Here is a 13,223-nt window from a genome sequence, read left to right as displayed (position 1 = left end):
GGGTCTGATCATTAGTCCCACGCCTCTGAGCCATCTAGAAAATGTTGTCAAAATTATTTGACTGAAACGTTCATGTAACGTTCAACGAAGAGTCAATCAATATCCAGCTAACATTGAGTGAATGTAGGCCTAGCTATAGTTCAATGAACGTCATTGTGACATGGACAAATAAACGTTTGCTGAACGTTAGCTGAACATTAGGCCTACGTGATGCTTTTAAATATTTTTGGAGTTTAAAAATTAACGGCTAGATTCTTAAAGTAAAACTTTCAGATACATTAAAGGGACATTCCGCTTTTTTGTACGCCGAAAAAATTTTGTTGCACAAATTTGTGTGAAAACTATACACCAAAATATAGAGAAATGTGTCCTTTAGGTAGCCTAGTGCTCTGAAAGTTTTAACTGAAAAAAAAATCCAGCCGTTAATTTTTCATTTTTGGAAGTGTGGCATTCCTAACCAGGCCTGTTGAACACAATTATTGAGTGAACTCGCTAATGAGGAAAGTGGAATTCATGGGAAATAACTCCTAAAATACAAAACATAAAATTTTTTGCCCAAGCTTCAAGATTAATTTTACCGGTACATTGCAGTAAATAGACCAACCTATCATGTGACTGTCACGTGCTGAAGACACTGAAGTTCATTAAAACTTGATCAATTTATGCTAAAATTTACATTTCTGCAATTATATTTGATTTAGGTTCATTTTACAGTAAAAAATGTAAGTAGTCTATCTTCTGAATCAGGTGCCTCAATTCAACACTGTTTGATATTGTTTTGTGCCGTGCATGCAAATTGTAGCCAGTAGCCCTATAGTAGACTCTATGAGATGTAATATAGTGTACAGGTTTTTATGTTTCAGCACAGCTTTAATGGTTTACAAAATTACTCACTGAACACATAGTCACAAATACTAACAATCAACTCAAATCTGTTCACTCTGTTCTATCTTCTTTATCCATTGATGAGTTTCTGTTCAACTCACCAATGAGATCTCATCACTCTGAACATTCTTACTTTTCTATCTTTTTGTCATTAAGCCTTTAGTTTTCGTGTAGAAAGGACTGTTTCAGTTCTTCCCTGTATCAGGTTTTGGCGGAAAATTTGTGTAATACAATTACATGTACAGGCTAATTAGGGACTTTTGAGACAAACTGGTATTTTTCCCATTCATTAGAATACCTCTACTTTTGATTGATATAGGTATCGGCCGTCCAATATATATATAAATGGAAATAAGGGAAACCATCTTTAATAATAATTTTACTATTAGCATATCACTTGTAGTCAGTAGCCTATCTGTGTATGCATATATTATATCTTATACATGTTATTTGGTTGCCAATTCCATTCATTTGATTAGAGCCAAAACCACCACATAGGCCTAGAGTAAATCAAATAATTTCATAGAGCTAATCATCTCAATGAAAAATCTGATGAACTAGTGGACCTCAGTAGGTCTACATACACTGTAGGCCTATAATGTTTCTCAATTTAGAGTAATGAATAAGGCTACATAAATTTTGATTTTGGGGTAGAGATGGTTTGATTCTTCCAAATGTAGACTACAGGCCTAGGATGGAACAAATACTTGATTAAGAAGATGGCATTAATGGTGTGGAACAGCTCGTTATTTTTCTTCTGTTTTGTTTTTTTTTTTTTTTAACAATGATAAAAACACATCATTGCATCTATATTCAATGGTGTCAGCTTATACATTCAAGGACTAAACCTATAAACCAACATATTATGTTTTTTTTAAATATTGCATTTATTGCTGGCAGAGAAGAGTCAGAGATACAAAAAAATAGAGATAGATTTATCTAATATAAGTTACAGAATCCAATATACCGGTATGGTATCTAAAATGTGTCAACCAGTACAAGGGAGGTAACTTTACAACAACAACAAACTAATAGGAAAGCAATCTATCATCTATGCAACCCTGACCCAGAAATTGTTTTATCTTTTTGTCAGTAACCTTCAATAAATAAAGCACCATTCAGTTAAAAATAAAATTTACAATCTTATACTGTTATCAATATTGATAAAGCAAGATTAATTGTGCAGATGTGATAGGCTTCATTTAAAGATATTGTATACTACATCTTAGGATTACCAAAAATTTGATATTTTAAACTTAGTCAAAATGAGTCCTTGTTCATCAGTGGACTTACCAAGTGTCATAACTATAAAAGAATTTCTCTATAATCCAATAATGTATATAACTAGGTAATATTCATTAAACTAAATAATTTTTAAAACATGCTTAGAAGTGTGTTTCGATAATTATTTAGTTTAATGGGTATATTGTCTTATATAGAGATTCTAATCTTTAGTCATGTCACCTGGTATGTCTGATGAATATACACTTGTTGACCATTGAGACTTTAAATTTATGTCCATTCTAAGAGATAGTATCCCTTTAAACAGCTGTTACAATATAATTGCAAATCAAATATTTTTTCTATCGATTGCTATGGATGTAATTTTATACTCTAAGGCTTAATTATACTCAAGTTGTACCTAAATATAAGAAATTGATAAACGTTACAATTGACATCATTTCTACTTTATTCTTCCATTATTTTTTTTTGCCTTTTTACAGTTATAGACTGGAAATATGCCTCTGAAGAAGATACCTAATGTAATATCACCAGATTTGTTACATGTATTAGCTCAAATGGGACATGGTGATGACATAGGTGAGATATAACTCTGTTATAACACTATTCTATTCCTTGAATCATCCATTTTAAGGAAATGGAATGAGTCCTTGATGTGGATTATCTGGCCCCAGGGACACAAAATTTCTTAAGTACTATTTTTTTTCTCAATTGATAAAATTTACTCAAATTATTATTGATTGATTATATAATTGAGTAAATTCCAAGGCCACAAAAATTTGCTGAAAACCTTTATTTTTACTTACTTCAAGATGAGTTTTCTTATTTTCTAGTGTCAAATTAAGCAAACTATTTGATTATTTGATGTTTCTAATGAATTATAATGTATTCTTAATGATATCATTATGTTCTTATTGCATATAATTTAGAGTTTTCACCAATCATAAATGTTCATGTATGTACAGTCTAAATAAACAATAAAAGACTTTTTGACCTTTCTTGATCATTGAAATTCTGCTGGTAATTCTATTCTTATTTAGCTCATAATGAATTAATTATGGACATGTGAGACAAACTGGTATATTTGTAAGTCATTAGAACACCTCTACTTTCTATGCATATAAGTATTAGCATGTTCATTTTCATATGAACATATGGGAACCCATCTTTAAGTTTTTACTCAATCTGAAAATTTTCTCAGGGTGAGTAAAATTGGAGACCACAAACATTAAGTCATATTACTTCCTTAAGATAGGTAGGTGGGAGACTTAAGAATATTCTGTAGAATAAAATTTGCTGCGTATTTTTTTCACTGCCTTGAACACAAAAAGGCAATAAATAAAGATTTTAGGCATTTGAAAATCATTATTGACAATAGGACATAACGACTTTTTGACACAACTACAAGAAAATAAAGAATAAGACAGGCTACTTGTACAATTACACTTTCTTGTCACAAATGTGTGTCCAGAATTATACACATTTGAAAGATTCTTTTCTTCAGACACTGCCAGATATAGAAAAGACATCAATGAAATAGGAAAAGAAATTCCTAGTTTGAGATATTCTTGAAGGAATTATGAATTATTTCTAATACTTCTGATGACAATTTACATATCATCAAATCAAATCCCAAAATTATACATCTTTTACAGTATTTCTCAAAAACTTAGTTTCCTTGGAAATGGAATAAAGAATTGTAACATGATGAATACCAACATTTTGAATATAACTATAAACAAGCTAATAAGTAAAAGATATCTATGATTAACAGTTTTAAACAAAAGATTTTATTTTAAAATTTATATTGTATAACCTAAATTTCATCCAATGAGATTTATCTACTGGCCCTTGAAATCTCTTTCATTCTATTTTATTTCCTGAAAACAATGATTCCTTGGAAATGATATGGTAAGCTTAATATACCAAGTGAAATGTATTTGAAAATATTGACTTAAAATGATCAATCTGCAAATTTGCAAGTATTTTAATTTTGCACGTTATATCAAAATTAAGGCTTAGAATAGATCAGTTTTTCTGTAATTTCCAAAGTACAAATGATCTTTTCTAATGCAATAATGCATATTTTAAACAAATTTGGAAATATTCTGACAAAAAGTATAATAAAGAAACACTGATGAAAATGGTGAACTGGACAAGAAATATATGAAATGAAATCATTTCACCAAAATATTTTTGAACAAGTATATTTTTAACCCTTGTACTTCATGTGATTTCTGTATTTTTCAATGTTTCAAACACTAAGCCACTATGTCATTCTCTATCCATTAGTGAAAATTTGAATAACTAATCCATATAGGAAAGTTGTACTTTAATTTACAGACGTCTGATTCTTGTCGCAAAAACTTTTTCAGCTGGAAAAGCAAATATAGAGACAAGTAAATCCTTACAATCTAATCTGTATATTAAATTTACATACCTTATTCAATGACAGTTAATCCATAGAATGATGATTTTTCATCACTGATTTGTGATATAATCTGTTTCCTGAGAACCGCAAACCCTTTACAAACAAAACCAACTCTGAATTCTCATAGAATGGACTGAACCAATTTTTTGTCAGTGACCGTTAAAAAATTGAAATATGAAATATCTGGGGTCAATTTTAAAATTCAACTGTCACAAAATCAAAATTTTAAGGAATAAAGTAATTTTATCAATTAAAGTTCCTGTCAGATGACTGGAACTCTGAGATTATCTGAAAAGTATTGTTTTTCTTAAATTGCCTCAAAGCTATTGAAAGGTACAGAATCTGGCTTATTTGATGTTATTTGCTTTTGCTCATGCCAAAGAATGAAATATCAAACAAGATCAGAATAATAGTCAAAAAGTTAACAAAAACATACATTTGCTATTTGCGTGTATCAACCCGAAAAATTCATTTTAACCTTTAAAGTGAATCAAAGGTAGGTTTAGCAAACTAACCTCAATGAATATTCATGTCGATCTCAATTACCAAGGAATGCATTTCCAAGGAATAAGATTTTCAATAAACTGATATCAAACTGATTTTCCCTGAGATTTAAATTTCTTGACCCTAACCGATTTGCACCAGTTTGAATATTGCTAAAATACTGAAAGTTTCTCAAGCCTTAGTACAGTGGATGTGGCACACTATCAGCTAAAGTTATACCATTCTGATCTGGTTGGAGATCTGTGTTTCCAATTACTTGCCCAGATTATGACATCACTAATGCAAGGTGTCTTAAAACCACTAGCTTTTGTGATAGTGACGCCATAACCTGGTGAAATCTTTCTTGTCTCAGATTTTGTAGAATTATAGTCCCACAGAACCCATTTCTGACAATTTTTAGGTTTCAAAACATAAAAATCTATATCTTTTTGATTTGTACAAAATCACTGTAAATGAATCTATCTGTGCTGAACTGAAGAAGGTTTTGCTGGGCTTAATGCATCTCATGCATCTGATATTTTTGATTTCCTTCCATTCTCATGCAACATAAGCATATTTTAACACTTACCTCTTAGTTATTTAGTTATTTAATGAGCTTTAATGGAAAATTTTTGGGGAGTAAAATCAATTGATCATAAATAAAAGCTTTAAGTATAAAAGTTGCACAAAAATATTTCGGTTCAACAAAGACTTGCTTATCGTTTATTCAGTTCATACTCCTTCAAATTTAATATTCATTCAACCATTTATTTTCTACCTTTTTTACAGTTTTTGCTGATGCTCATTTTCCATCCAATTCAGTGGCTAAAGCTCAAGGTGCTATATTGGTCAGATGTGATGGTAAGTTCAAACCCGAAATCCAAAATCTGAAAACTTGATAAACAAATTTTTGACTACAGGCACCTAAACGAATTATATCTATGTACTATTAAAGGTATATGTTGGATATGGAGAATAACTTAAATTGTACTCCAGCTCCCTGTTTCTCAAAATATCATAGATTAACATATGAATGTTAACTTAATATAAATTAACCATTTGATAACATCAAAAATAAGGTTTTCTCCCATTAAAGGGACAGGTGCACCATTTTTTTGATCAATCATACCTTAGTCTCAGAAACAGGAATTTTTTTTAGCAAAGCCACAGTAATTACCGGTAATAGTATTCACAGCTCACTGTCGAAATTGGAGCCTTTAAATCTTATGTTTGTCCAAAATATTCTGCATTTAAAACAACGACGCTTTAGAAAGACATGTAGAAATAGTGAGTAAAATTCCTAGTTTGAAGTATATTTAAAGGAATTATGCTATTTTCTACTACTTCTGAAGACTATTTACATATATTCAACGCTTAAATCAACCCCCGCTTTCTAATAGGTATTGCAAATGTTTCAGCAAATTTGTTCTTTATTCTTGACAGGCTTGTCGATTCCTCCATTGTTAGAAGGTGTGTTAGAATTATTCCCCTTGGATCCATATGTTGCTCAACCTGTAAGTACATAGCCAGGTTTGCTGGCTAACCTGAAGGTCCAGGGTTCAATCCCTGCATAGATCGGGATAATACCTTTGGATTTTTAATCCCGGTTTCCCCTTGTCTGTGATGCAGGTAAAAGTGACTGAAATGGAAAAAGTGTGTAATTATTCGGAAGGGACAATAAACCGAGGCCCTGTGTGCTACAGGCTGTGCACGTTAAAGATCCCTCGACAGTTGGAAATCGCAAAACAGCATGCAAATGTCCTGACAAAATTTCTCTCATTGCACTATGCATCTTGTTGCCCGCCTTCATTAGCCCACATAATGCAATAGGTAGGAAGTAAAACTCCATTCATTTCATTAGTACTGGGCCACAGAGCCTGAATTGTTACTTTCAAATTTCGACTTTCTATGCTGATCATCATTTAAGACATTTTAGTGTGTATATTAAGATTAATATTTGAGTCAAAATTTAGTCAAAATCTTCATAGAAATATATATTATAGGTTATGATGTTATGATCTGGTTATATAACTGTTTAATTGAATTAATTGAATTGATGTTTGAGACATAGGTCTGTTATTATCTTGCTATTCAGATATTTGCAATACACAATACACATCATTAAAATTTTGATGACATTATGATTTGGATGGTCAACATTCAAGAAGACTACAAATGATTATTATATGTATTATTAATTTTGTAGGCAGGGGTTATGGATCCAGTACCATCAGATAAAGAAAAGGGTATTAAAGTTCCAGTATGGGATAAATACCAAGAAATAATAAACAAAGCAGAGGGAAAGGAGGTGGGTTAATTCACTTTTTCTAATGTCAGTGATAGTATGAATGAATATATTTCGCTGAAGTTTTTTTTATCTATTTACATGAGAGTTTAGTGACATTGCACTGACATTAGAAGATTGCATTTTGTGTGTATATGTTTGTTTTACCTTATTTGAATTTATTTCTATACATTTATTGACAGATATCCTTTGAAAAAATAGAAAGGTTTGAATTTTATGAGAGAGCTAAAAAAGCATTTGCTGTTGTACATACTGGGTAAGTCTTCTGTGGTTTTATTGGCAGACAGTCAAATTTACCATGTGGCTTTTATACGTAAACTACACAGTAAACCAAAAAAGATACTGGTATATAGATATAAGCCTCCTCTCTGTACATTCGATAACTCAATTTTATACTATACTTAATGAAAGAAAATGTATTAAAGATTTCATAAAAGAGCTTCCTACATGAAGCTTGGTGTTTCAGAAATAATAATCACATCTTCCAATGCTATTGATCTTCTGAGAGTTGGTTTCAGTGCTATCTTGAAAATAGAAGACACTTGATTCTATAAATAGCCTCAATTCAATGTCCAATAACCAGTGATTGTTGTTCCATAAAGCTGTGTCTATATATCGTACTCACAATTGCTAAATGCCATTCAAAGGCTTTAATTCAATGTCCCTTGTGAAATTTGCTTGTAACAGTGGAAGGGACATAACTCACTGTATTTTGACTTCCTAAATGATCTTAACAGTCAACTGAAGAGAAAATTTATATGACATAGCCACTTTCATAAGTTAGATTAGGAAAGAATTGGAACAGACAAAAACTGTTCAGAACACTCCAATAGAGCGCTAAGTGTTTTATTATGGTTTGATACCAAAATTAGAGTTTTTGTTGTCAAGACATGATGGCTAATGATGATGTGTTATGCTTACCACTGCTGTGAGGTAAATTCAGCTACTTCTACTCTCTTGATTTACAATTTATTATCTATTTGATCTGTTTTTTAGTGAAACTGCAATTTATGGTAATCTTATATTGAAGAAAGGATTAGCATTATAATATTGTGATGTTAACATAATTGTGATAATTGTGATGTTAATTGAGCTATGACATTTGGGATATTAATGCGGTGATAATTGGATAATCAAGAATTTTTCAAGTGTTTGTGGTCTTTTAAACACATTTGATAGATATTTTTTTTTATATCTTATTTTTTTGTGTGTAAATTTGTGCTCTTGATTTTATCACTATAATGGGATTATTTTATATTACAACAATATAACTGGGCAATTTGTCATTTGCAACACCCAATTTATACACCCACTAAGAAATGTAGCACCTTCTTGTCAACAATCCAGTCTCCATTGTTAACATTTGCTTGTAAACACTCTTTTAGGCACAATCAATCAAGAAGGACGCATTCTGTGTCACTTTTTATGAAACTTGGTGAAATATTTAATATCACCCAAGAAAGAAACAAAAATATTTAAGTTAGTTATTGGCGTTGATTTCACTATCATTAAGGTATAAACTCAACTGAATTTCAATGATATTACTGAGGTATATTTAACATGAGTTATTTGAGTTGTTATGCAAAAAGGTGTAGGCCTACAGTTCTTGTCAATTTTCTTAAATCCCTATGGAAATGGTTTATTATGTTTTATTATGGATGAACTGATTGGAATTAAAAAAGATTATAATTTAATGTTACTTATTGCTCTTTATTTACCATCTTCAAAATATTATTATGATAGGAGGTTAAACCCTATTTGAATACAATAATATTTTGTTAATTTATCAAAGGAGTTATTTCCATTGTTTCTTACAACGCTCCTAACGTCACTGTATAAAAGACAAGAATGTCTAGGTTAGGTGCTATAAAGGGATGACTGAAAAGCTCTAAGCCTTACTGTGAAAGGCCTTTACCAAGTCGATGTTTTTCATCTAGGTCTATGCATAGTCCAATTCCAGGATTATAAACTGAAAGGCCTGGTTGCTGGTCAAGAAAAATATTTCTACAGTCACCCTAAAAAATGTCAGTTCACAGCCAAAATTACGCAATCATTACCACCATTGGATTCTTTTTGGAAATCGTGAGATCTGCTTCAAAAACTTTACAAATCGTCACGGTCGGGGGATCTGACTTTTGCACCAATCTTACAGAAACGTTTGTCAATTCCACTTTGTTGATAATGTACCCAATGTTCTCATGAGATATGCCCACAACACTGACAATATGTTGCGTGGTCAATTGTCGATTAGCTATCACCATGTCATTCACCTGAGTGATGTCTTCTGGAACTGTTTCTGCTTAAAGCCTTGCTGGGTGCGGTTTATCGTCAAGGCTCTCTCTATCATGCATGGATTCCACAAAACTCACTTCTTTACAGTGGAAAACGAAGAGGCTCCATCCTTCAAATACAGATCATTTCAGCATGTAACTGTGTCGGAGTTTACCTTGTAGCTGCAAGTGCTTGATTAACGATATCAATACATTTCCATTGGTAGGTTCGTTAGTTGTAATACTATTGCAGTTCTTAAAGCCGCGTTTACACTGTTTTGAAATTTGGCTCGCTTGAAGTGAACCGTACTCGGATGATTTTTTGGCAGTCTACGATTCATTTAGATGATTGTACTTGATGGTGAGCAAAATGTATCTCACTTACACTGTTCAGCCAACCCTCATAAATATATGATAATGGGAATATTATTATTCGTTCTTTAAATTACCTCAATTTGTATATATCTGCCACACAAAGAGAAATTGGCTTGTGAACCATGAATTCATTAATTAATACTATTACATTATTAATAGTTTATCATTTATTGTTTCAATTGATATTAGTAGTATCGGTATGTGGATTAATAAAACTGAAAGTGCCATATTTTCCGAGCTTAAGTTTTCACAGTAATTCAAATTATTTATCTGGTATTTTCCAGAGGCTTAAAAACTAATTGGTCTTGAAGCTAAATAAATTATTTTTTAAATTGTCAAGATCTTCTAAAGTGTTTTTCTCTCAGTCATTTTAGTCAGTCCAATAGTGATTATAAACAATGGAAAATGGTCTTGATTGTTAATTGACCTTGATTACCAATTTGACCCTTGACAAAAGTTTTAAACCATGATCAATGAATGAAAAGTGTTCAGTCCTTTGTCAGTTGTATATTTTTACAACTGAATAGGAAGATATTATTTACCCCAGCATGGGTGGGGGAAGGAAGAAGATCCAGGACCGCTATGCCATTCGACTCGACCATATAGAATCAACTATCAAATCAACAACACAGAATCATCCAAATTGAACCAATCCTATTACCAACTATTACGACTACCAACAACTACCTAGTTCGTGATATCAGCATCATGAGCAGGATTCAAAGGCCGTAACCAGGTTGCAAATAAAAGTGGAAAGATTCATTCGGCAGCAGATGTCCTGAGTTCTTGAAAACCTGAAAACTATTTAAATGTAAGAAAAAGGTAGTAAGTGCCACGTTTTGTATATTTCTATGGAACCAAAGGTGATAGTGTATTAAGTAACATTGGGAATTCAGTTTGGGTACTGTATTCCTGTGTCTGGGAAGAGCTGTGTCTCAACAATTATGAGTTGTCTCAAGTTAACAATAAACAAATTCACTGATCCAGTGTTCAAAACTTATTTTAGAAAATGAGCAAAATAAAGGAATACTAAATTAAAAAACGCGAATTGTCAAAGCATATTTTTCATAATTCAAGTAATCTTTGAGGTTGTTTTCATGCTATTTCAATATTGTTTGAAATCGTTATCATGACCAAAGTATTGAAAATTTTGCTGTGGTATTATAAATAACATATGAAATGAATTAAAATCTTTAATGCTTTTGATACTCCATCGGCTCTCATCAAAGTTAAAGACGGCTAACTTTGATTGTAAGCTGAAAGAAGAATTTTGGGAGAAAAACTAAATACTTTTACTGTCACATATGGTGATTCTACAGTGAATAAAATACATTTGCCTTCATTTAATGAAACTTCACTTCGAACAAAAAAACTAATTATTTATGCCCGTTTTTTTTCCATCTGACTTTGAAAAGTTCACGTGATGAGATATATTATATGTTTTTGCTAATTTAAAATGAATTTTGAGAATCGCTTTTCGCGATTTTAATTGAATTACTTTTTAGTTAACCAAGTTCATTTTTTCTCGAAGATACTATTCAATAAATGAAAAACCACATATGCTAATTTCATAATTAGTAGATATTTAATAAAAGTGCAAACACTCGTACTTTTTAATTCATTATTAAATTTTAAATTACCAGATTGTTTGTTTTTAATGTATGAAAATATTCGAAATTTCTCGGAATCAGCAGGTGTACAGTGTTGTATTGATTAATTGGTAATTAACATGAATAACTGCCGTGACGTGACCATTTAAAATGCGCAAACGGGACTTTTTGGTTTACTTTCGCCGGTGGTATCCTTTGGGTGGTAGGCATGCTAGTATTCCTCAGGGTCATAGGATGAAGATTATCTTCGGAATGATAACGAGATAGCTAAAAGAGCTCCAACAATATTATATGATCTGAATATCTTACACGTCAACGAGAACGCTGTCCGAAATGGACTCAATCTGATTTTTAAAGATTTCTTGTTGAGGGAGGATAATTCTGACCCTCCTTTTATGCCACCAACGAGATACAAGATACAGCTTTAGATACAAGAGAAAAAACCCTAATCTTTTTTATTTGTTTATATTAAAGAATGTTTTTTCGCTAAGCATTTAATTATATTATAATAATCGATTATTAATCGATCTACAATAGAAACCCCTTCGTTGACTATATAGACGGTTGACCTTTGTTAAGAAACTCATCCTGTAAATCTAAATCCGTTCCTGTAGATTGATCAAGATCAACGGAATCAGTAAAGGTTTTTGTGCCCGTGCCAAGTCCGCGAAACACATGACAAGACTCTAGTCTGCGACAAAAATGACCGACCAAGACTGCTCGTATGTCCGCACATTTAGAGGACTTCCGATATGAATTTTTCATTTGCGTTGTTATTTGTAGAAAATTTTGATTAAAACTTCCGCTTTATTAGTTAAGTTTGAATCAATATGTCATTATTTTGAATTGGGGATGAATAAAAAAAACAGGGGTGATTGGTCAGAAAAGTCGTGAATTAATATGATTCGCTCGTTGCGTTCACCATCAACTATTGATTCTGATTTCTCGAGTGTTATAGGAAATATTAGCACATCATGTGGAGAAGTGAGAAACCCGAATTATTGATTATTGGTCTCTCTGTAGTATGAGAGGGAGTGTCGGTTTCTGCAATCAACTGTGTGAGAGGTTAACAAATGTGGCTTCATCCAAAAATACCCTAGACTCACTTTCTGTGCTCAAAAACTATTATTGCCATTCCCTTCATCCCATCTAGTAGAATGCAAGTTTAGCGCGGTTACTGAGATTTTGTCCATACTGATACCGCACATTCAATTTTTGAATCGTGAACACCAAGCTCAAGGCACACACTAAGAACCATACCTCATTATCAAAATCTGAAGATACCAATATTGATTTGTAATAAAAAGTGATATTCAATAAATGTGAATAGAATTATTTACTTGATTATTGAAAGTGGTCAGTGGCTCCTGGTAGTGCAGTGGTGCGGTAATCAGGGTGAAAAAGGTTGAAAAACACTGCTCCGTTGGCTTCCTGCGGCCACTTGCAGCCCAAGACACTCGGCCTCGAGGGGTTTCGACCCTTCTTATTTGTAAAAGTAGAAATTTGAGGATCGAATCTACTTTTGTCAAAATTCTCTATTGTTTTTCTCTCGCCCTGGAGAGACACCTCCCATTTTTGCCTTCCCCCTTTTTCACGTATTTTCTAGATACGCCCTTGTGTAT

The 13,223-nt window shown here is 32.1% G+C and overlaps 1 protein-coding gene across 1 annotated transcript; it reads left to right on the top strand.

Annotated features, from left to right (window-relative positions):
* The first annotated feature begins 634 nt into the window (after positions 1 to 634).
* On the top strand, positions 635 to 9,044 carry LOTGIDRAFT_201494 (hypothetical protein). Its single transcript, XM_009052045.1, has 7 exons — positions 635 to 722; positions 2,610 to 2,706; positions 5,831 to 5,902; positions 6,485 to 6,555; positions 7,248 to 7,349; positions 7,529 to 7,602; positions 8,343 to 9,044. The coding sequence occupies exons 2-7, from the start codon at positions 2,625 to 2,627 to the stop codon at positions 8,392 to 8,394; spliced, it is 453 nt and encodes a 150-aa protein (XP_009050293.1). The 5' UTR covers positions 635 to 722; positions 2,610 to 2,624; the 3' UTR covers positions 8,395 to 9,044.
* Positions 9,045 to 13,223: the final 4,179 nt, after the last annotated feature.

The sequence above is a fragment of the Lottia gigantea genome (assembly GCF_000327385.1).
Source record: "Lottia gigantea unplaced genomic scaffold LOTGIsca_179, whole genome shotgun sequence".
Classification (NCBI taxonomy): Eukaryota; Metazoa; Mollusca; class Gastropoda; family Lottiidae; genus Lottia; species Lottia gigantea.
Note: the sequence above shows the minus strand (reverse complement) of the source record. Positions and strands in the feature narration are given on the sequence as shown.

Excerpts from the sequence above, each read along its gene's own strand:
- LOTGIDRAFT_201494 (XM_009052045.1), top strand. The coding sequence starts at position 2,625 with ATGCCTCTGAAGAAGATACCTAATGTAATATCACCAGATTTGTTACAT. Across the intron at positions 2,707-5,830 it reads GGGACATGGTGATGACATAG|TTTTTGCTGATGCTCATTTT; the intron begins GTGAGATATAAC and ends CCTTTTTTACAG. Across the intron at positions 7,350-7,528 it reads ACAAAGCAGAGGGAAAGGAG|ATATCCTTTGAAAAAATAGA; the intron begins GTGGGTTAATTC and ends ATTTATTGACAG.